This window comes from Camponotus floridanus, unplaced genomic scaffold (assembly GCF_003227725.1).
Source record: "Camponotus floridanus strain SB8 unplaced genomic scaffold, Cflo_v7.5 scaffold34, whole genome shotgun sequence".
NCBI classification, from domain to species: domain Eukaryota; kingdom Metazoa; phylum Arthropoda; class Insecta; order Hymenoptera; family Formicidae; genus Camponotus; species Camponotus floridanus.
The window spans coordinates 1,806,240-1,831,724 of NW_020229481.1; the positions used below are offsets into that span (position 1 = coordinate 1,806,240).

A 25,485-nucleotide genomic window follows, 5' to 3' on the forward strand; every position below is an offset into this window, starting at 1 on the left:
TTTTATTTCTATCCAATAACAGGTATAATATTTGTATATATACACTTAATTTTTATATTTTATCATTGAAAAGTGTAGAATTTTTGTCAATAAAAATTTTATTTCATTTCTTAGTTTTTACAATTTTTGGTCGCCAAGTTAATCTTGGCAAAGACTTAGTTATTTTTAATTTTCCTAGTCTTTCTCCTCTGCTATTGTAGGGTTCAGTCTGGGTTCCTCTTGATCGTCTGTTCGATGAACGAGGTGTTCTTGGCGGAGAGGAACGGGGCGTTGCAGGAATCGGGGAAAATGTCCTCTCAGAAAGGTCTATAGGGATCAGTCTCCAGGGAAGAAATTGAATAATCTTCCATGGATCTGTTGTCATTTGGAACTGATAGGAAGATCTCGAAGATCCGAAGATCTGGAAGGTCTCGAAGATGAGGAAGATCTCGAGGTTCTGAAGGTCTCGATGATCAGGAAGATCTCGAGAATTTCGAGGATTTGGAAGGTCTCGGTGATCAGGAAGATCTCGAGGATTCCGAGGATCTGGAAGGTCTCGGTGATCAGGAAGATTTCGAGGATTCCGAGGATCTGGAAGGTCTCGGTGATCAGGAAGATCTCGAGGATTCCGAGGATCTGGAAGGTCTCGGTGATCAGGAAGATCTCGAGGATTCCGAGGATCTGGAAGGTCTCGGTGATCAGGAAGATCTCGAGAATTCCGAGGATCTGGAAGGTCTCGGTGATCAGGAAGATCTCGAGGATTCCGAGGATCTGGAAGGTCTCGGTGATCAGGAAGATCTCGAGGATCCCGAAGATCTGGAAGGTTTCGGTGATAAGGTAGACCGCAAGGGTTTTTAAAAAGAGCAAAAAATTATTCGCTGAGTAGCTAGAAGCTATTTCTGCGAGGTTACAAGAAGGGTGAAAAGTCGTCGATCGCATCTTCTTATATACTTCTTATACTTTCCAATGTTTTTCAATAGCGAGAAAATTATCTTAATCTGTCGCGCCTTTCAGCGGCATTAATTATAATTGAGATTGCGCCAACTTCATTACGCCGGTCAGCGCTTCCTGAGACCGCGCTCGATGTGGCGAGCGTCAGAGACGCCACAAAAAGAATAGTATTCTAAATTTATACTATTATTTGTAGACGACAATAAGATTATTCGACGCAGCCTGGTCAACAACGAAGAAATTGTATTGCTTGTTCGTGAGAACATTCCAGGTAAATAAAAGTTTGATTAAAATCCTGAACGTTGCAGAGATTTTGCATTTTCTATCTAATGAAATTGATTTTAGGAACTATTAAAATACTCTCGCCAGTAAATAGAGAAACACAAGCGAAAAATGAAAATAGATCTCGCAATAAAAAAGAAGCAAATCGAAGAAGCAAATGTACATTAAATTATGACGATGAGGAATTATTAATTTTATCTGTTCAAGAAAAAAGACCCCTCTGGGATTTTACTGTTTCAGTAGAACAATGAAGCCAACGATTGACAAAAAAACGGTGGGATGAAGTATCTGAAATATTGGGAGGTAAAAAAGACATTAAGAATATTCGCAGTTGAAATACTTACAGTAGAGAAAAATTTCTCTTACAGGTAAACTTAGCAGAGAAGAAGCCAAAAAAAATTTAAAAACTTACATGACGCCTATCGACGAATAATTCATTCTGAAAATCATCCTAGTGAATCAGCAAGACCTCCCCCTACAAAAAAATGACATCATTATGATTCCATGGAGTTTCTACGCGACTTATGCCTTGTCAAAAAGTAAAAATTAAATATTTTCATTATGTGCGCTTTTAAACTGTTTATTAATTTATATTTATATTTTTAGGGGAAAAGCTTCCAATATTGATATGATGATGATTCTTTAAGTATTAATGAATCAATAAATAATGATCCATTTGATGACAATGATCAATCAGAATCAAAAGCATCAGGTACTTGACCTACATTAATATCTGTCGAAATGTTTTATGTCAAGTAGTTTCTGCAGAAGTGTATTCAGACCTCGACAAAAAAAGCAGAAAACAGGAAAGCTATAGCCAATCATAATTTACGCAGATAGTAAGCAGTACAACAGAAAGTTTTTACCATAAAATCTGATTGGCTATTGCTTTTCTGTTTTCTGTCGAGATCTGAATGTGCTCTAATTACATTAATAACAATAATAATAAACTAATAAATTGCAGGTGTGCCAATTAAAAGAAAGAAGAGTTCAGGACAGCAGTCCAGTGGACTTGAAAGAATTGCTGATTCGCTTTGTTAATCACCAACTCCATTTGTAATACCAACACCACCCAAATCCGATGAAATTGATTCTACCTTATCAGTTATTAGATCTAGGTTGAGACAGATGAATCGAGAAACTCAGTTAGATGCCGTTCAACAAATAATGAATCTAACTTATGCAATATTTAAAAAAGGAAATTAAGCCTTACCGATCATCATATTTTTCCAGTCAAAAACATGTTAAGTTTTTGATTGTAAAAATAGAGTGATCAATAAAAAACTATGTTAGATTTTGTTGTTCAATTTATAGTTTTAATTCTATTATTTAAATCTGTTTTTGTTTCATTCAAATATATATTTTATATTTAATATCAAATAAAAATTTTATATATAATGTTTATAATAATGTTTATAATTAATAAAGTTTTGCTTCTAATATTTATACATATATCAATATTTAAATTTATAAACTAATATTTATATACAGATATTTACATTTATATATATTTACATTTACATACATTTATATACAACATTTACAGAATCACAAGTACTAACAATGATTGAATTGCCATGGCATCTTCACTATTAAAATATTTGCAAAATTCTCCTCAAATCTGCATTGCTCGACGAGAACTATTATTAGAACCGCATTGAGTTATGTCCATGAATGCACTATTATCCATGCAACTTCTCCAAGAGCCTGGAACAAAGCCGTCTTCATCTTCATGATCAATTAATGTTGGAGTCACATATTCATTTTCTCCAATATCCCTTCAACGAATTCAATTATGGAGGCATACGATAGCTTTAACAATGGAAATTGTTTTTTCCCCATACTACAATTTATCGGGCGCTTCAATATTCTCCATTGGCTGACTAGGATACCAAATGCATTCTCAATTGTTCTCCTAGCTCGACTTAATCGATAATTAAAAATATTTCGCTTGTCATTTAAACCGCCTTTTCCTGGATAAGGCTGAAGCAAATAATTCGTTAATTGAAAGGCTTCGTCGCCCACCAGAACATATGGTAAAGACGATCCACCTGGGCTGAGAGGTTCTAGTACAAGTACATTTATTTCATTAGAATGAAATTTTAGACCCATCTTTGAGTTTCTAAAAATTCCACCGTCATTGCGACGACCATAGGCTCCTATATTGACGAACGTAAAGATATATTGTGCATCACAAATTCCTAGGAGCACAATACTGTGACTATTCTTATAGTTATAATAAGATGATCTTGCATTTGGTGGACACTGAAAAAAAGAATATTCATTTAGACATCAATTTTATAATCTCCAATGATAAATATACAGGGTGACCGATTTATCTGAAGACATTGAAATATCTCGAGAACTATGTGTTATAGTCCGAAAGACTATAACTTATTATTTCATTGATAATATTAATAGAATATTCGCGAACCGCGCAAAACCGCTACCTCAGCAAACCACGCATAAGAACGTTCGCCGGAAACGCGAAAACACTAACGAAGGGATTCGACTTTGAACCTCCTTCGCTTGCACTTAGACTTTGGACGCCACGAAAAACCTCCATGACCATACATGGTCATGTCGCTAGGCGATCCCCTCCAAAACACCTCCAAAAGCGAGGGAATAAAAGCCGTCCACGGCGGATAGTCGTTAATCACAAAACAATCGTTAATAGTGCGAAACCGAGGGCTAATCGCTATACTGCGCGACGAATCACTCAACGAAATTGCTAAACACTCTAAATCTGAGAACAAAGCGATTCAGGAAAGGACGAAGAGAAGGCTCGAAAGAAACTGATTAATATCAAATAATAATTAATATCAAATCGAATATATTTGTAGCGAAGAGTTATATAATAAAATTGTTGCAAAAGCGACATTTTGGAAGAATTGGTTGAAGATCCACGGCTACCCCACATCCCGTGCCGTGCCGGGCACAACATTCTGGTGGCAGCGATGGGATAGCCGAGATACCAAGGACCAGTAAAATTCCTTAACGCCTGCAACAAAAAGAAAATACAAAATTAATAAACTGGAGAGAGCAACTGCTATATTAAAGCAGATAGACTCAACCAGTACGCAACACATACGGACGACAGTGATAAAGAAATCACGGCCAAGCAGCTGAAAGCCGAAAGGAAACCACAGCGCTCAAGGACCAACGTCGATCCATAGCCAAGGCAACGCAACGCAGACGTATAACGCAACGCAGACGGACAACGCATCGCCGACGGATGACGCATCAACGCGGGACAACGACCCACCAGCAGCATCAACAGTCGAGCGATACGATAAGCGACTCGATAAGTTATGACCATGCGAATCACCGTATTACTACTGTAAGTCGAACTTTATTTAAATGTCAGCACTGTCAAAACAAGTAAAATTTAAAAGTCCGCGATTTTTGAGCGTGCCAGCGCGATTGGCAAATAAATTCGAAATTGTAACTCCGATACGAGTAGCAGAAGAGGCTGCTCGCGATATTCGTAGAAGCGTGCGGAAAAATTTAGAAGAACATTATTCGAGTTTCTGATTCATCCGAGGAACACGAAACGAGTAATAACGATAATTCAGTACAAGACGGACCAAGTCGCGTTACAGTACGAAGAAATTATTCGCTGATATTAGTTGATATTAGTTTATTCAAGCCACGTGCAAATATGGATAACGAAGCCGTCGATAGAGAAATCGAGCGCATGCGAGCGCAGCAAACCGAACTAAACGTAGCCGCGGCCTATGAAGACGCAGATCAGCCGGCCGAAGAAACGAGTAACGTATTACTCGCCGAACTCGTATACAGTTTCCGCGAAATGCAAACCGAAATGCAGTACATGCGCGAACAAATGCGAAATATACAAACCGCACAAACAAACTTAAACGGAACGCGAGTAAATGCAAACACTGTCCCACTCGACGTAACGTACGGACGCACTCAACGCGATATCCGAAACCGACGCAGCACAGCCCCGCACTATGTACCATTAAAAGAAGCGTGAACAATGATTCCCGAAGAGAAGCGCGTTATCTATCCACGCTCGACTTAAAAAGTGGATATTGGCAGGTTCCGTTCGCACAGGAAAGCCGACCATTGATCGCGTTCACGATTCCAGGGAAGGGGCTGTATCAGTTTACAGTTATGCCGTTCGGGCTGCATTCGGCACCAGCTACGTTCCAAAGATTGCTAGATACAGTCCTCGGGCCGGATTTAGAACCGTATGTATTTGTCTATTTAGATGACATTATCATAATTAGTAAAACGTTCAACGAACATCTCGAGCTGCTCGCCGAGACCTTCCGCCGCCTTCGAAACGCTCAATTACGGCTGAACCCTGACAAGTGCAAATTCTGCGTAGACAAGCTAAAATATCTGAGACACATTATCGACAGGGAAGGGATCCGGACAGACCCCGAAAAGATTAGCGCAGTGGCTAATTGACCAGAACCGCGGACAGTCAAGCAAATTCGGCAGTTTATCGGGATGGCCTCATGGTACCGGCGGTACCATGTATTTATTGCGGGTTTCTCCGAAATAGCCGCGCCGCTAACACGACTTACAAAAAAAAAACGCGCGCTGGGCGTGGGGTGAAGAGCAAGAAAAGGCCTTTCACTCACTAAAGGAAAAACTAGTCTCCGCTCCAGTTTTAGCCTGTCCGGACAAAGCGATTCATGTTGCAAACCGACGCAAGCACCCCCGGTCTCGGTGCGATGCTGATGCAGTAACATGAGGACGGAGAAAGGGTGATAGCATATGCGAGCCAAACATTAAACGCGGCGGAACGAAACTACACTGCAACGGAACTCGAATGCCTGGCAATCGTCTGGGGAATCCGGCGGATGAAAAGTTATCTAGAAGGCTATGCCTTTACCGTCATAATCGACCATCAGGCCCTAAAATGGCTGCAAAAATTAGAATCACCGACCGGACGCTGGGTATTCGAGTTACAGCAATACGAATTCGATATCAAATACCGCCGGGGGGTTCAGAATCGCGTGGCAAACGCGCTGTCACGCTGCCCAGAAATTTGCGCCGTAAAACAAAATAGAAGATGCAGCTGGTACGACCGAATAATGAAAGAAGTGCGCCAGAATCCAGCCTCCAGACCAGACTACAAGATCAAGGAAGGGAGATTATATCGACACATCCTGCATACACTAAATTTCAAGGATATAAGCAGCGACGCCCAGTGGAAGGTATGTATCCCAACACCGATTCGACAACAAGTTCTCCGAAAGTACCATGACGAACCAACAGCTGGACATCTCGGGCATCGCGAAGACCATAGCGAGAATTGCCGAGGGATACTACTGGCCAGGGATGTTTCGCGACATCACGAAATATGTTCGGAATTGCAAGAACTGTCAGAGTTACAAGGCGTCTCAGGAAAGGCCGGCGGGAAAACTACACGCAACAGAGGTTAAAAGACCCTGGTAGCAGGTCTGTATCGACCTTATCGGTCCAATGCCAAGATCAAAAAAGGGGTATACATGGCTTTTAGTCATGCAAGACCGATTCACAAAATGGACCGAACTAGTGCCTCTACGCCGAGCCACAGCCGAACGCAGGCCGTAACGCAGGCCGTAACGAATAGCATAATTCTACGACACCGGAAAACCAGAAGTCATCTTATCAGACAACGGCACCCAGTTACGTTCAAAACAATTAGAGCAGAGATTAAAGGAATGCAACGTGAAGCACGTGACGACAGCGTACGCACCACATTGCAACCCAGTAGAAAGGACCAACCGATCTATAAAAACAATGGTCAGCCAATATATCGGAAAAGACCAAAAAACCTGGGATGAAAAATTAAACGCGATCCAGTTCGCATATAATACAGCCGTTCACGACGCCACAAGATACACACCAGCGTTTTTTAATTACGTCCGCGAATTGACTTCACCCGTGGACGACAACCCGTCGGATGAACAAGCACCCGCTCCGGAAACAATTCAAAGACAGCTGCAAGAGGCGAACGAGCTGGTGAAAATTAATCTCGCACGAGCTTTCGAAAAGCAAAAGCATTTTTACGACCTAAGGAGAAGAGCCTGGAAACCGCAGGTGGGCGACTGGGTGTGGAAAAAGGGTCATCAACTCTCGAATAAAGCAACTAATTTTAATGCAAAGCTGGCGCCGAAATACGACGAGCCATACGAAATACGTCAGGTGATCGTTCTCGCCGGTAATCGTGGATCTCCGTAGCAGGCGAGGAAAGTGGCTCCGGTATATACACGTTCAAGATTTGAAAACGGCGAAAAACGACACCGAGGACGAGGATAACGACAATAACAACAACAACGACGAGAGCGAGTGACTTGAGCAACGCAAGTCACTTCATTTCGAGATGTCGAACAGTGAAGATATCCTACGAGCAATCAGCGAATACCTCGGAGAGCCAGCCGAGGAGGAAGCGCTGCCCGCGCCACCGGTTCCGCCACCCGAGCCGCACCAGCAGCCACCACCGCCGCGGCCGCCGAGGGTCGAGACAATCGTGCAGAGATCCGACCGGGTCAACGAGCTAAAGCGGCAAATGTTCTTGGCCCAACCGCCGCCACCACCTGGGCGTAGGCCGATCCGGCCGTTTGAGAAGCCGCTGAAACCGCTGCAAAAACCCGCAGCCGAGACGCAACCACAGGAGGAGATCCTGCGGCCAATGAGGCCGATGACAGCACCAGCCATCAAGGTGGAAATAGAGTCCCGCCTTATCGTGGAGGTACCGCATTTCGCGGTGCATGTGAGCCGGCGCTACAAGCCGAGGACTTCGCAGAGGCGATGGATCCTGCGATTTTCAGGGGACGGAAAGCTCTGCTACAAATGGAGGATAAACTAGAGCCGTTCATCCCAGAGGATCCACTCGTCCGACCGTCCAGCAGTCCGAACACCGAGCTTAACGTGTGCCTCAAATTCAGGCACAATTCGAAGGGGGGGGATGATGTAACGATGCACCCCGTGCACCCCTTAAATCGCATTATTATACCCGGCATGCGATTCGCCGGAAGCTGCCGTCCGGCAGAACATCCGCCGGGCAAAGACAGGGGCGCGGTGCGCCCACATTTTTTTAAACGTTGTAAAACATCTCGAACGGGCGTTAAGCCGTTAATTGTCGAGCCGGAAAACACCGGAAATTGCCGAAGCGCCCCGAACCGCTGACCGGCGAAAGCCCGCGTTCGGCGCAATATCCGAACCCCTCCGAACGAGCCTGACCGTACTGTTTTCCCGAAACCCGTTTGGAAGAGGTAATGCCGCCGCGCGCTGATGCGTGGGTAATTAGCCGGTATAAAAAGGACGTATTCGGCAATCTAATCACCTTTTCCGATTCCGATCACGCAAGTGAAACGTCTCGCAATCCAGAACCACTCCTAGCAAAAAGCCGAATTTAAAACAGAGGTAGAGAGCACTCTTCCTCTATCGAGAACTCTCGATTATAAACCGGCAATCCATCTAGCCGCTTTTTCCGACCGCAAAACGAACCCGAGCGCACTCCGGTTCGGCCGAGAGATCTCGGTAACACGGTCCAGCATCCAACCGCCTAACGTTGTGCATTATATCTCGAGGCAGAGAGGAGAGCTGCCTCGGACGAGTATTTCTCGTCGGCACGTTTCCTAGAAACTTTCCCTCAATACCGGGAATTTCATTCATATTTCCGCCGAAGGCGCGTACACCGAATTTACCCGGCGATTCGCAGAAACGCCTGCGAAAAATCCACAAAAACACGGCTAGACCTACCGCCAGACACGCGCGCATAGAAAAACGCGACGCACACCGTCAACAGTCATTCACCGCGCCCAGACGTAAACACGCGCGGCGTACGAAGCATTGTATAAAGTATTGTTGCACTTCTGATAATAACCGCTGCATTTGTATTACGCGATACCGATTAATTATATAAATACATATATTTTGAATAATATTCGTGCGACTCAACACAGTCTCGGGCGAAATCAGCTAACACAATCACGTGTGCCGTTATAACTCGATCTCCGCGCAGCGAAATCTTTAACACGCATCGCGCTTCGTGCAATTCACACGCATATTGCAACACACACATCTCACATATACACTGTAACACACACACACACACACACACTCACACAAACACACTGTAAGCTATTATAATAAAGTCTTTTTTTTTCACATACACGCTCTCGTTATCAGTAAAATCCACGAACGAATCCTGATCCCGACTCCAGCTATCCGACGGCGATTCACGCGGAATTCGCCCGTGACAAGAGAAAGACTACGCGCAACAAATCAACTCGCAAAAGAACACATAAAAGAAGAAAAGTTTAAAGCCAAGAAACAATACGATAAAAATACAAAAGAAACACAATTTAAAATAGGAGACAAAGTATTAGAGTATGACGAAACACTACAACGCGGAAGATCGAAAAACTAGAGTCATTATGGACAGGACCATATACGATTTTAGAAAAGAACTCCGACGTAAATTATACAATAAAAAAGGGAAGGAAAACGCTACGCGTGCACACAAACAAATTAAAACTATTTATAGAACACTAAAAATAAATACACACTAATAATAAAAAATTCATTTACCCATGCTGGCGACCGCGGCCAAGGCCCATAGAAAGCAATTGTTCCGGAGGAAGACGCTAAAAGGCGCGGACCCTCCCCCTGGGCACCGCGTTCTGGCCACTCCGGCCCAAGCGCAAGAGACGCTCCACGCGACGATGCGCCCACAACTCTGCGAATTCCTGGGCCTCCTGCGCCCGCAAAATGTCTAAAATGTCCCATATGGAGGGCAAGATGCTCTTAGGGTAGGGCACGACTTCGTGTACCACCAGTGCACACCAGTGTTCACATTCACGACTATACACAATGATAGCGGGTTGTTTGCATAGACGCACAAACATGCCCGCTCAAAACGATCGCGCGGTAAAGATGGACCAACAACCGATTATAATAACAAATTTGCGTATATAAAAATAGAGAATAAGCTAATGATTGTAAATAAAGAAATGCATACCTACCTAAGCCTAACGAAACAAGATCTAACTAATTGTATAGATAAATATAAGCAATATATATGCGAAAGCAGTCATCCGACATATCATTTAAATATAAATACGCCTTGCGAAATGAAAATATATGTATACGAAACAGATTATCGCGAATATTGTAACATAAAACACGTAACAGTAAATCATACGGAATGAGAGACCAATATTAAAAAGAACTAAGAGCACACGATTTTAGAATAAATAAATTTTAATTTAAGAAACGATTATAATGAATATTGTACACGGAAAATATATTGTATTTAAAATAAGGATAGGCATATGTACATTTAGAAGATAGAAAAACTCCGTTTACAACCTCCGTTTTTCTTTTCCACCGAGGGAGGGATGTTATAGTCCGAAAGACTATAACTTATTATTTCATTGATAATATTAATAGAATATTCGCGAACCGTGCAAAACCGCTACCTCAGCGAACCACGCGTAAGAACGTTCGCCGGAAATGCGAAAACGCTAACGAAGGGATTCGACTTTGAACCTCCTTCGCTTACACTTAGACTTTGGACGCCACGAAAAACCTCCATGACCATACATGGTCATGTCGCTAGGCGATCCCCTCCAAAACACCCCAAAATCGAGGGAATAAAAGTCGTCCACGGCGGACAGACGTTAATCACAAAACAATCGTTAATAATGCGAAACCGAGGGCTAATCGCTATACTACGCGACGAATCACCCGACGAAATTACTAAACACTCTAAATCTGAGAACGAAGCGATTCAGGAAAGGACGACGAAGAGAAGGCTCGAAAAAAACTGATTAATATCAAATAAGCGAATATATTTGTAGCGAAGAGTTATATAATAAAACTGTTGCAAAACGACATTTTGGAAGAATTGGTTGAAGATCCCCGGCTACCCCACATCCCGTGCCGCGCCGGGCACAACATATGCATCGGATAAAAAAAAGTGGGTAATGAAAGTTGTTCGTTTCGAAGGGGGACATCCAATGATACCAAACTTGAATGGAAAACCCCATTCTCCCCGATTTGTGAGAGGCAAGGAGACTCACTTAAAACAAGCATCCCAAAGGGAACAGAAAAATACTACGTCCACGTTGTTCCTGGGTAATGCTAAAAGTAGTTTTTAGTTCATTGATAAACGAACCAATGAATTTTTTCAACTGCTTCGATTGCAGCGATATCTGTAAAAGAAATTACAATAATATCAAATCAATGGAGAACCAAGATTTGCTATAAAAAAAGGGTTTCCCATTGAAGATTTTGAAATAATTTCCTCTCTCACCTCCAGGAGGTGGGGGTAGGGGGTCAATTATGGTGTCATTGAATAGCATTTTTAAAAATATCAAATACGTCTACTTTTATTTTTCTGATCTGATGTGTATTTCTCGAGATATCCCCAATTTTCAACGATTTTTTACCCATTTTGATTTTTGTCGATTAGCCATCTGTGAATCAAAATGCAAAAACTCGTCAAATTGGGGTACTTTTTTCTGGAGAATCCAAATCTGCAATAAAAAATGGAGGTTCCCATTAAAGTTTTTTATCTTCTCTCATCCCCACCCCCAGAGGTGGCGGTGGGGGATCGAGTTTGGTATCATTGAATGTCCCCCTTCGAGACGAACAACTTTCATTACCCACTTTTTTGATCCGATGCATAGTTCTCAAGATATTTCAGTGTCTTCAAATAAATCGGCCAACCTGTACGTAAAACTGATCAATAACATTACCTCAATAATAACATGTTTGCCATCAATTGCTCCTATGCAATGATTAAAATTCCACCTCTCTTCAAATTCTTTAGCAAGATGCAGCCATTCCTCTGTAGTTTTTGATGGTGGAATCACTTCCTGACGGATTGAATTCCATATAGCATAGCAAGTTTCCCCTATAATGTGGCTTATTGTCGATACTTCAGCGAGATAATGATATGACATTGAATGCATTGAATCACCACTTGCTAAATATCTAAATATAATTTGATTAAATGATTATTTTTTAAATTCATGACATAATGCAATTATAAATAAGGACAAACAAACCTCAGTGTTATAGATAGTCGCTCTGCAGTTATTTACTGAGTTACTCTAGTTGACTCGAGCCGTTCAGAAAACATCGAGTAGATTCTATAACAGCGCTCAGAAACGTATTCGAGTTAACTCAAGAGTTAACTATTCCTACCCGTGTCATGAGGTAGATAAGTTTTACTCGACATGCACATTACGCACAATTACGCATGTTCCCAACAGTTCCTAAAAGAAAACAAGAGCAGTTTGTAAAAATGTCTAAAAGTGATCCATTTATTTTGTAACTGATAGAAAAGGAATAAAATTGTCAATAAAGATGGTTTAGCACTCGCTCAAAATATGACAGGTTAGGTCACAAAAATAATTACTAAAAGCTAACAAAATTATTAGTTATATCGATTCTTGTAGCGATTTTTTCTATAATCTGCAAATTAAACCACAATTTTTAACTAATCATTATAACGAATTATTTACAATAAGAATTTAAAACTGTTGGAAAAAAATATCAATTGGTATATAAGCTGAATTTCTTTGTATTAATTTGTACCAATCTTACACTGCATATTTTATTCGTTTTTCATGTGTACATAATAATTTCTTTTCTTTTTTATTTCATTTTAGACAAATCTTTTATATATATAAAGCCTGTTGCGAGGACAGTAGCAAATACTATACAACCATTAAAAGAAAAAAACACAAACATTGTTGCGATGAATATTGGAAATATCAGCATTCAGATGCAATCCACTGTACAATCACAATGTGAAGGATCTAATCACTGTAATTCAAATGTTCAGATCGAAAACGAAGAGACAATTGATAAAGTAAATTGGTTGCATGATGCTATTTTAGCATTAATGGTTGCATACAAAGATAATGTGAGCAACTTTTAAATGAATACTAGAGGTCATAATGAAATATGGAAAAAAATTTCTGCTCTGTTGAATGCGTGTGACCACAAATACACTCATAAACAGTGTGAGAATAAATTTAAAAATTTAAAAAAACGGTACCACACAAAAATCGATAACATGAAGTCAAAACAAAGTGGAGCGTCTTGTTATCCATTTGATCATTATTTTGATATATTTTACGATATATTTGGGCATAAGCCAAACCAATTGCATTAGCCTCTTCTACAAGAGGGTCTGCATCCCTCATGTTTGACACAGTTAACGAAGAAGCCATATTTAATGATGAGATTAATCAAAGCGACAGTTCCACCAACGATGAAAATGGAAAAAAACGTCGCTCAGAGACTTTAACTCAAAACAAAGGAAAAAGAACAAAGTTGTCGACGAGATGAAAAAGACAGCCGATGAACAGATGAAATCACAAGATCTTAGACAAGAAAAATTGGTAGCTGCTTTTGATAGACAAACTGACCGCTTAGTTTGTTCAATAGAAAAACTTATCGATAAGTTGTAGAGTCTACAATTTGTTTCTAACATAAAATATATGTGCATCTTTTATCTTTGCAGTATTATTAGATGTTTATTCATGTATTATTAGATGTAATATTTCTTTGTTTTTGTTAAAATATATATAATTTCATGCCCATGTTCTGAATCCTCTTTATTGATAAAAGTGCCCCTAAAAGTAGTTCATATCCAATCAGAAAGTTTATAAGTCATTTTTATGAATTTTTACTTTTATTGATAAAAGAGAATTCAGAATATGGATCAAGTATATAACACGTTATGTTAAAAATTTTATGTTATGTTTTAAAAACTTTGTTATAAATTTTTAATTCAGGTAAACATTTTTTTTGTTTAAAAATATGTTAAGCTAATCTCTAATAGCACACGTCCAAAAGATGCCTAAAAAAACATTCAAAGAATATCCTCTCTGGGTATCGTTTGGACATCTTTTGAACATGTATGCTATTAGGAATTTTGTATTAGTTTTTCAATATGCAAATAATATGTCACGAGAAGTTCGTTTCAAAGGTTAAACTTATGATCTCAATATTTTTTTAAGGATGCAATATTGAATTTAATTTTTTTATCTGTGTAAAAGAATATAATATATATTACTGTTCATTATTGATATATTGATTTGGAAACTTGTGATGTAATTGTGAGTTATACAATAATACTCTCATTACATTAATGCCAAAGATTATTATTTTATATGTTTATTCCAAAAATTAGTTATATATAATATAAAATTCATTTAAAATTATTTTATTTATTATATTAATTAAAAATCATATTATTTTTCAGCAGTAAGATTAAATATATAATTTTCTTATCTTTTTCTCAAAATATATATTATTATATATTTTATTTCCTATATATATACTTTTAAAAATTTTAAGAAATTGAAAGCGCTATTCATTGTATGTAACAGAAAGGGAAAATGTGATAAAACTAATAAAGAGAAGATTTCTATCTATTTGTGGAAAATATATATTACAACTTTATCAATTCATTAAATATTTTTATTTCGTACAAAAAACATTGATCAAAGCACATGGTATTATACATTTTATTACTTCTTACGCATAAAAACTTTAATCAAATATTGTATTTTATATCTATCCATATATACAGGGTGATCCAAAAGTATGGAAACGGCCAAATAACTGTGGAGGAATGCACTTTGGAGAAAAAAGTTTGAGACAAAAGTTGTAGGATTTTTTCCGGGCAATCCGACGGTGACCTTAGATTTGACCTTGGATAGTCATTTGAAGGTCACATAAAGATTACCTTCAATTTCTTAAATGGAACCCCCTATTTTTCATTGCATATTCTTGTAGCTTATCTCGAGAGCTTTCCAAAACACTATAATTAAGTACCTTTTTATTAAGTACTTTTTGAGTTATAAGGCTTGAAATAATTTCTTAATTTTACATAAACCATAAAATATCTAGTAAACCATTCATTTTTCGATTATCTTACCTTCATACTTTTATGTACAAAATAATGAGAGGAATCAATTGGTGTAAAGAAAACACATAGTTGTTTCTAAGAAAAAATATGTAATTTGCAATTAACAATTCCATATCACCGAGATATGGCCTGAAAATATTTTCTGGCCTCTCGTAGTAGAAAGCAGTAATGCAACTAGATTAATGGGCGCCCACTTTTTGTGAATTTTATATTTGCATATATACATGTGTACATATGTATATATATGTTTAAATTATAGTTCAAATTATGTATGCGACTAAATATTACATGATGATGAATAATAACTGTGGAATTATAGGTTACAGGATGAATAAATATACAATATGTAAGACACGGGTGCCTATTAGACTTGGTAATTCGTCGGTTTCTCAAATTATCGATACTTTGTACATCGTGTTAGCGGTACAGAGAGATAACATGATGTCAATATTTATTTGAAATTATATTATTAGCAATCTATAATCTATAATTGTAGTTTTATAGATTAATAATATTTTTTCAATTTTATCGTTGTATCATCATATGACACATACTGTCATATAAATTATACAATAATATTTATTTATATAATATTATATAATATAATATTTATATAATATTTATATAATATTATATAATATAATATTTATTATAATATTGGTAACATGAAAGCATTTGCAAGAAGCACTTAATGGCGATACGCAAGGTGTTTGGTCTATCACCCTGTAGACCCAGGTTCGAATCCGTATGCTCCAACAATTTTTTGTAATATATTTTATTAATTTTTTGTAATATATTTTATTAAAAACAACATATTTTATTACACCGTTTTATAATATTTTTTGTAAATTGAAGAATAATTTTTAAAACATTGAAAACATTTTTGCTTATTTATAATTACATATATTAGGTAGTAAATTTAGTTTCTGCGATTTTTTTGCTTAAAAACTCATTTATTTCGACATCAAAAGCAAAAAATACATTAATCAAAGTATTTACCCTTGCTAATTATACATTTTTCCCATCTTTCTGGCAATAAGTAGATTCCGCGACGATAGAACAATTGGTCTTTTGAAGCAATCCATTCATTTATCCATTTTCGCACATCCTCGTAATTTTTGAAGTGTGTATCCACCAAGCCGTGCTGCATTGATCGGAACAAATAATAATCTGGAGGAGCAAGGTCTGGTGAATACGCTGGGTGCGGAAGAATTTCCCACTCGAGCTGCATCAGTGTTTCCTTGATGGATTTTGCAACATGTGGTCGAGCGTTGTCGTGCAAAAGCATAACTTTGCGTCGATTGTTGGCTACTGCTGGCCTTTTTTCTATCAATGCTTCATTCAGACGGGTCAATTGTAATTGATATTGATCCCCCGTGATACTTTCATTCGGTCTGAGTAGCTCGTAGTAAACGCCTTATCATACCAAATGCAGAGCATTGCTTTGGCCATGGATATTTCGCTTTGGTATGGATGTTGATGGTTGGCCGGGGTCCACTTATGATTTTTTGCGTTTGGGATTGTTAAAATAGATCCACTTTTCATCGCCAGTCACAATGCGCCATAAAAAAACTTTTTTTTCTGCCTGATGAGCAGAGAAATACAGATGTTTAAGCGATTCGCAATGGCATTTTCGGTTAATTCGTGTGATACCCATTTTCCTTCCTTTTGAATTTTTCCCATTGCAAGTAGACGTTTGGAAATAACCATCGGAGTAACATTTAATACTGCAGACAATTCTTTGAGCTGAGTTTTCGTCCAATAATGCTTGTAATTCGATGTCTTCAAATTTTTTCGGTTGACCTAAGCGTTGTTTATCATTCACATCATAATCACCACTCTTAAACCGCTGAAACCATTCTTGGCATGTTCTTTCTGATGGAGCACAATCGCTATAAGCTTCGACAAGCAATTTATGAGCTGCAACTGAGTTTTTTTAAAATCAAAGTAATGAAGCAGCACATGTCGAAAAAACAACATATCACGTTCCATGTTTAATCAAAAGAAAAAAATAATACTGTTCGCTTAATTAATCTTTTCGCACTGAATTTTTTTTAACAAATGTCTAACCTCTAAAATGCAGATGCATTCAGATGTCAAAGTAAATTACACCTACAATTAACGCCATCTAAATGTGAACCGCGGAAACTAAGTTTACTACCTAATATACAGGGTGTCAATTAAGTCCCGGGACGGCTGAATATTTTCTCATGTAAGGTATTTTTGAAAAAGGTCAAGGTCATTTCTGAAGTAATTTTCAACGAGGAATTCAACGGTGACCTTCAATTTGACCTTGAGCTTGACCTTCAAGGTTATTTGAAGGTCAAAGTGTTTTTTTTAAATAGGAACCCCTATTTTTGATTGTATATTCTTATAGCTGACCTCGAGAGCTTTCCAAAACACTATAATAAAATATTTTTCCCTCAAGCATTTATCGAGTTATGATGCTTCAAATCATTTCTTAATTTTACATAAACCGTAAAATATCTTGTAAAATATTCACTTTTCGATTATTTTACCTTAATACTTTTATGTACAAAATAATGAGAGGAATCAATTGGCGTAAAGAAAACATATAGTTGTTTTTAAGAAAAAATATGTAATTTGCAATTAACAATTCCATATTTTTTCTTAAAAACAACTGTATGTTTTCTTTAAACCAATTGATTCCTCTCATTATTTTGTACATAAAAGTATTAAGGTAAAATAATCGAAAAGTGAATATTTTACAAGATATTTTACGGTTTATGTAAAATTAAGAAATGATTTGAAGCATCATAACTCGATAAATGCTTGAGGGAAAAATATTTTATTATAGTGTTTTGGAAAGCTCTCGAGGTCAGCTATAAGAATATACAATCAAAAATAGGGGTTCCTATTTAAAAAAAACACTTTGACCTTCAAATAACCTTGAAGGTCAAGCTCAAGGTCAAATTGAAGGTCACCGTTGAATTCCTCGTTGAAAATTACTTCAGAAATGACCTTGACCTTTTTCAAAAATACCTTACATGAGAAAATATTCAGCCGTCCCGGGACTTAATTGACACCCTGTATACATATGTACAAAAAGCTTATTATTTTTTTTAAATATTAATGTCTTTGATAATGTAATAAATTTAACTTTAAAAAGAAAAAGATATTAATATTTACAATATTCATTTTAAATTTATTTAGCGAAAATATCTTTTAATATATTTAATATATTTTTTGTACAGGGTGAGCAAAAATAGCAGCTTTTTTCATTTTTGTCTAGAAATTTTATTACGACACGCATACAGACTAATAAGATATTAAAATAATCGTAAGGATCTGAACTCTAGTGAACAATAGTTTCAAAGTGGCCACCATTACTGTTTTCGCAGAATTCTAGGCGTTTTTGAAAGCCTAGAAAAACCCTGCCCAACATCTCTGCATTAATTGCTTTGACCTCGTTTTTTATAGCTTTTTCGAGTTCTGCTTCGTTCGTTGGTCTTGCTGAATAAATTCGGTCCTTAAGGAAGCCCCACAAAAAAAAATCGCATGGGTTGAGGTCGGGGCTATAGGGTGGCCAAGCCATTCCTCCGTTAGCAAATTTTTCATACCCTAGGCCAATGACTTGAGGTCCGAACTTGCTGTAAAGTGTCTCAAACACTTGTTTAGTCCGATGAGGTGTTGCTTCATCTTGCATGAACCAGTATGTGCTGTCATAGCCGTTTCGGCGTAACCACGGGAAAAATCGATTTTTTAAAAGTTTGTTGTACTCTCCAGTGACAGTATTTGTGAAGACAGTAATGTATATCTGTCTGTTGGTTATAGCAACCCACGCTGTAATCTTTTTTGGGTGCAGATTGTGCTCCTCAATGATATGGGGAGGCTGAGTGCCCCAAAATCGATAATTTTGTTTGTTTACATAGCCGTTGAGCCAAAAATGGGCCTCATCACTGAAAATTATCTTTTCGGCATCAATTTCATTGTTGCTTATCTTGGAGCAAAGATTTTGGCAAAAGGATTTCCGAGCGAGCTTCGCGTTGTCACTGAGAAACTGAAGGCACTGAACCTTGTAAGGGTGCATTTTCAGAAAATATTTCAAGATGTTTCGCACATTACCATAAGACATATTCAATGTCTGAGCCGCGCGTCTTATTGAATCATTCGGATGGGCTTCGAAATGCACCTTAACTTCTGTCACACGATCTTCAGTTGTTTGAGTTACTTTGCGGCCAGAGCAACTCGCTCTTCTATCGTCAAATGAAGCATATTCCTCAAAATGTTTAATCAGTCTATGGAATAATAAAAACAGTTAAAATTAGGCATCTGAAGCAGCTAAAACGGGTTATTTTGGAAAATAGCTAAAATGTAAACAATGTAAAAACCTCAATAATTACCTTTTGAGAGCATCGTCGGATGGCAACTTCTCACCTTTGTATTGATGTCGCAATCCAGCAATTGCTGACGCAAAACTGCGGCCTCTTTCATAAAACAGTCTGATCAGGCACACTTTTTGTTCATTTGTGACCGAATCCATTTTTTTTGCACAACAGTAAACAAAACGAGAATCTAAACACTGTTTTCAAAAGTCTAGGAAGTTCGCTCATTATTACTAAGAAGACTAACTTCTGGCGCATGCGCACTGATAATAGCGCGCATTTCAAAAAAAGCTGCTATTTTTGCTCACCCTGTATTTTATATTTTATATATTATATATTGAAAATAATATCTTACATATTAGTAGTGAGACTAGGCGGGTTCTAACTCAGGTACTCTCAGGGAGGGTGAGGCGCGAGGGGAACCGCGGTGCCGGGGGAGTGACATCACGCGCGGGGAAGGGGGATCTGCGATGCGACCAATAGACGAGGGGGTTCGCGCGGGCAAGGGGGATCCATGACGCGACCGATGGACGAGGGGGTCCGCGCGGGCAAGAGGGATCCGCGACGCGATCGATGGACGAGGGGATCCGCGCAGTGAAGGGGGAAAGAAGATGGTGGTGTGAGAAGGATAGCGCTACGTGTGGGAAAAGGATAGTGCTACGAATACGACAAGGATGTCATCAACGTGTGACAAGGATGACGTCATCGTGGGACAAGGACGATGCAATGTAAGATGGCGTGAGAAGGACGACGTAAAGGTAAGTGAGCAACGAGTATATGAAAGAGAGAGAACGATAATATTGTGAACAACGCGTGCGAGAGAGAACGATAGCGTAAAGACAACGTGTACGACGGAGAACAATAGCGCGAAGACGCGTGCAAGAGAGAACGATAATACCGCGAGACTTACAATTAGCGCGTGCGAGAGAGAGCTCAACGACGATATTGCGAGACTTAGCGTAAGAGAGAGAGAGATAGCGCAAGAATGGAAATGCAAGGAGAGGCGCATAAATAATTACATTTTTTAAATTAATATATAAAATTTATTACATGTGTGTTTTATACATTTGTGTGTGTGTGTGTGTGTGTGTGTGTGTGTGTGTGTGTGTGTGTCTGTGTGTGTATGAATATAATATAATAATAATAGCAATAATGTCGAACGGCTATCAAACGGTCATCGAACGGAAACAAACAACCGTCGAACGGAAACGAACGGAAATGAACGGCTATCGAACGGTCGTCGAACGGAAACGAACGGTAATTGAACGGTCATCGAACGTCCGTCGAACGGTAATTGAACGGTCATCGAATGGAAATGAACGGTCGTCGAACGGAAACGAACGGTAATTGAACGGCTATCGAATAGTCATCGAATGGAAATGAACGGTCGTCGAACGGAAACGAACGGAAATGAACGGTCGTCGAATGGAAACGAACGATAATTGGTCATCGAACGAAAATCAACGCCCGTTAAATGAAAATCAAACGCAAAACTATATTTAATTATTTAAATGTTTTATCATGTACCACAATGTAGTATCAAAATATAATATACATATGTGGCAGCTGTGTCACGTATGGAAACACGATACATACATAGATACGGATATATAGACACGTACATAGATAGGGATGAGGAAAGAACGGAGAGAATAAGAAAAACGATAAAAGTATATCACAACATCAATTTATTATAAGTATAGATTTGATGTATCATCATCATCATCATCATCATGATGTTTCAACCACAAATTATAAATCTTAAATACATTTTGTAGAGCGCAATTTTTTACATGCCGATTTTCACAACGCATAGTATTCTTAACATCTAACTTATTTAAAGAAGCTATATCCTCATAGTCTGCATCCAAAGTTTCGATAATGACATCGTTTCTCGCATCATTGTCCAGTATATCGGCCAGCCATTGCCGTTTTTCATGGCCTTTAACGTACACGAGAGATGACGCATCATCCTCCTCCATTGCACCTGTCACCGTAATTAAACGTTTCGACTTCCAATATGAAACGTGTCCATCATTCCACGATAATCCATGGTGGTTTTAAATCAGCCATAAAACCTGACATCTCAGATTTTGTAAGCGTGTGCCATGATACCGGACATGTAAAAATGTAATGAGAAAGTATGGATCCTTTTCTCAAAACCCCAGCTTTCTTCATGACAAAATTTTTCCCAACGATAAATCCTTGTAGATCCACAAACGTTGGTGCAACCATGATGACAAGATTCGATCGCAGACTGATGTCGATCGTCAAACATCTCAATCTTTTATATTTTTCTTCATGTGCAATGGAGGGGATATTTGGTAACCTATGTAATTTTGCAGACTACATTGATCAATGGATTATATTCGACAACCCGATCGTGCAAAATGAGACAATAGGCGGTAGTATTCGCCGGTATATTTTCCCTGCATTCAAACTCTATTCTCACGTCCACGGTAGCAGTTTTGACAGACTCGTTTTGTCGCGAGCAATCAATGACCGAGAAAGGATCGCAATGTAGAAACTTTGGAATGGTTAAAAACGCGGTGCTATTATCGTAGTATGATTTGCGAAAACGAGAGTACATGTCGAATAGGACGGCGAATCTATTTTTTTCAAAATCTAAATTTAAATTATCGTAGGAATAAAATTCCGAGTTTAAATAGAGTTGGTCAATTTGCAGTCATCGAATATTGTAACATCTTGTGACACTGAATTCTTTTTACCAGTTTGCAGTACAAAGATCACGTATCGTGGTTGCTTTAGCTGGGAGGCGGCTTTCACGGTCCAGGAATGTTTGGTCGTGCTATGTAGCAGAGGAAATTTGTATAGATCCCAAGATCGGAAACTCATGTTTAAGTATCGTCCGCTTTCCAACATTCGCAACATTGATAATTTATTAATCTCATTCAATATTACATGAGGCATACGCCACTGTATCTTGAGTAATTCAATCTCAGCTTCCGACGACCGATGTCCGAATAGACAATTATTATCGTTGCGCGAACGTATCAAAATCAATTCGTGACGAGCGTTAATCACAACGCGTTTATAATCTTCGCAAAATCCCAACAACATGCTGAGCGGCACGCAAAAGTTGAAATAATTTTTGTCACTGTTGTACATCAAATCCCACGCAGCGTTCTTCAAGTTTATACTTTTCTGGTGTGTTAGAGAGACAATTTTTGAGCGTCAATGTTATTCCAACATTTCTGTTGCGATCAATCTCTACTCCGTCGAGTTCGTATCGAAGCTCATCAAACATGAATGCGACGCAATTGTTTCCCAATACAACCTTCATTTCATTATTCGCTTTACGCACATTAAACCTTCCCTCGATGTAAAGAAAGCTTTCACACGGTAACGTGTACAAATCCTGATGTTGTATAGGTATTCGTATCTCGTCACTGTATCCAAGCGTATTGGCGTACGGATTGTACGTATGAGTCTCAATCTTGACGATGCGATCGTCAAAGATTGGCTCACCTTTGATATTCAAAATATCAATCATTCTTTTCGTACGATGAATCTCAATGATTTCAAAAATTCACGATTCAACGCTTCTTTTTAATGGTTATCTTATTATTGTCACCCGATATCGCTCGCCTTACTGCAATAGTATTGTAAAAAGCGTAAAAATATTGTCTCTCGTGTACTCCGTTTCATTCAGCACGAGCATACTATGTTTGTCGCCGCCGTATATGCTATCTTATGGTAATTTTCTCTCCTTGAAAATCGAGCAATCGACCTCTTTGATCCACAATACGTATCGTTAAATCTGTAATACTCCGTACGACGATCGGCAGATAAATGATTTGTGCCGGCGTTTCCGATATCTTATATCCTGGCGGTACGCTCAGTGAAAATTCATGTATCGTGTGTACGCGCATGCCATTGCTGTACGCACCAGTAGTCACGTTGCATTCTATACGAATAATATTTACGTTTATAATATTAACAGGTTCGTCCGATTCATACCACTTGCGAGGTTGCAATATACGATTCGACGAGAATCCAAGTAAGGATCCTACATTGTCGGGTTTGGTAAAGTTTATTCTGTAAGCGCATTTGATTTCGCTCTTTAGCGTACTGTGATTGGCGCGGAGCGCTATTGGATATTCCTCATCACAATCGTTTTCAACATCTCTGGAAAGGTGTTTATCTCGCAAAATTGCGCGTTTGAGATAGTCATTTATAGCGTGCAATTCGTACGATCCTTCGGAAATCGTAATTTCCTTGTCGTCGTTGCCAAAGTAAAATTTATTATTCGAAAAATTTACGTTCGGAATCGTATGATAAATTTCAAAATCCGTTAATCCGAGCTCGTAATCGACATCGGTCAAATCTATAGCGGGGAAATAGTTTACAGCGAGAATGCTGCTTCTGCCAGTCAACGTAAGTGTCAGTGACATGTCGAACGAATACTGAGTCATGACGATGGATTGTCAGGCTTTAAATTGATCGTTTGAAGAAATTTTAAACACAACTGTCCACAGATACTCTGATTATAACTTTGATAAGATGTATAATTGTATAATTGTATTCAATTTTCACTCGTCCGAAATATCGCACAAGTTCCTTGGGCGGTCGAAGATTTCCAAAACTATCGAAATATACGAGACGATCACCCCTCTTTGCGTACGCTACCCAATGAGTACCGGGACCATCAACGTCATCCAAATTGACGATACCGCTCTCGTTTCGTCGTACACCGCTTATCGGTAAATTATTGCGCATGAAAACACCTCTAAAGAAAGGTATGCATACGTTTCTCAAATTGTTCCAATTGCATGTTAGTTGTCGCACCCGTAGGCATTTTTAATGTTTTTTCGACGTTTTTTTTTCTCTTAGACTTTGTTGAGAATCTCTGTCCACGCTTATACGGAGCGAGATAAAGTCCGCGACCTTTCACAGCGCGATTGTAACGCTGCATTTCTTCCAGCTGACGTTGCGCCGCTTTGCTATCGTTTACCGCTTTTGCAATTCCCGCTGCACCGCCGGCCAAAGAACCGACAACTCCCAACAATGGTAAAAGTGGTAAAATATTACTGCGTTTCGCTACTGGAAGTATTCGTTTTTTCCTCCTCTTTGTCGTCGATCCTCATGTCAAGTTTTGTTTTTGCCTTCATTGTCGCCTAAACAGTCGTAGCGGCTGCTCTTTCGCCAAGAGTTGAATCCCTCGCAGTAATACGTTCTCGCGCTCTTGCAGCTAGTATGAGATCCGCGATGTGACGTTGGTCGAGGTCGTTGCTTCGCGAGTAAGCAATGTTGTGTTCACGACACGCTGCGTCCAATGGATTGATACCTCGATCGCCTTTAGCCAATCGTTTCTCTAATCGAGTTCCCGACCTGCAAAACTGATAACCGGGAATATTATAATTCGATGGGAAGTGCGTTTATCCCACGATTTAAGAGATCGCTGCCTCTTACGATTCTCGCTGACATTCGTAGCAATCTTTTATCAATGGTGGCGGACCGTCGATGTTTGTTCGCTGCCACAGCTGGTTGTAATATCGCATGCACGAATGATATTGTCGAACCTCCGAATCAGCCTTTATATATTCTGGAAGTTTGTTCCACAATCGTTCCACGTAATTACCGAAATTTTGCAGTAAAAGAATCTTTGGGATATACTGCAGTTGTTCGGCGGTAAGCCGGAGAATGTCTCTCTCATCCGACAGAAGGAGAAACATTTTTAATACTGAGCGGTTTCGAGTCGAGACATTTCTATAAATAGGTCTCCCTTCGTGATCAATCGCAAAATTGATTCGAAAGAGAAAACATGCGGTTCGTGCGACAAGCGCGGGTAATCAAAATATCAAAGTTCGACGATAGATTAATATCGGAGAAAAAAGTACGCAAGCATGGAAACATGCTGTCGACTACTATACGCGGTATCGTTTGCGGCCCTTCAAACTGTGGTAAGACAAACGTGTTGATCAGTTTGATAGAAAGTCCATACGATGTACGTTTCAAGAATGTGTACGTATACTCAAAATCGCTTCA

General features: G+C 38.9%; 3 protein-coding genes across 3 annotated transcripts; 1 reads left to right on the forward strand and 2 right to left on the reverse strand.

Moving 5' to 3' along the window:
- The first annotated feature begins 234 nt into the window (after window positions 1-234).
- Window positions 235-1,463, forward strand: LOC112638649 (protein Ycf2-like). The gene is made up of 4 exons (XM_025410727.1): window positions 235-304; window positions 443-829; window positions 1,127-1,201; window positions 1,276-1,463. Exons 1-4 carry the CDS (start codon window positions 235-237, stop codon window positions 1,461-1,463), a joined length of 720 nt encoding a protein of 239 aa, XP_025266512.1.
- Window positions 1,464-2,827: 1,364 nt separating this feature from the next.
- On the reverse strand, window positions 2,828-12,155 carry LOC112638650. Its single transcript, XM_025410728.1, has 3 exons — window positions 11,940-12,155; window positions 3,177-3,477; window positions 2,828-2,919 (listed from the first exon to the last, which is right to left on the reverse strand). The coding sequence occupies exons 1-3, from the start codon at window positions 12,153-12,155 to the stop codon at window positions 2,828-2,830; spliced, it is 609 nt and encodes a 202-aa protein (XP_025266513.1).
- A 6,291-nt stretch (window positions 12,156-18,446) lies between these two features.
- On the reverse strand, window positions 18,447-19,634 carry LOC112638651 (histone-lysine N-methyltransferase SETMAR-like). The gene is made up of 2 exons (XM_025410729.1): window positions 19,495-19,634; window positions 18,447-19,389 (listed from the first exon to the last, which is right to left on the reverse strand). Exons 1-2 carry the CDS (start codon window positions 19,632-19,634, stop codon window positions 18,447-18,449), a joined length of 1,083 nt encoding a protein of 360 aa, XP_025266514.1.
- Window positions 19,635-25,485: the final 5,851 nt, after the last annotated feature.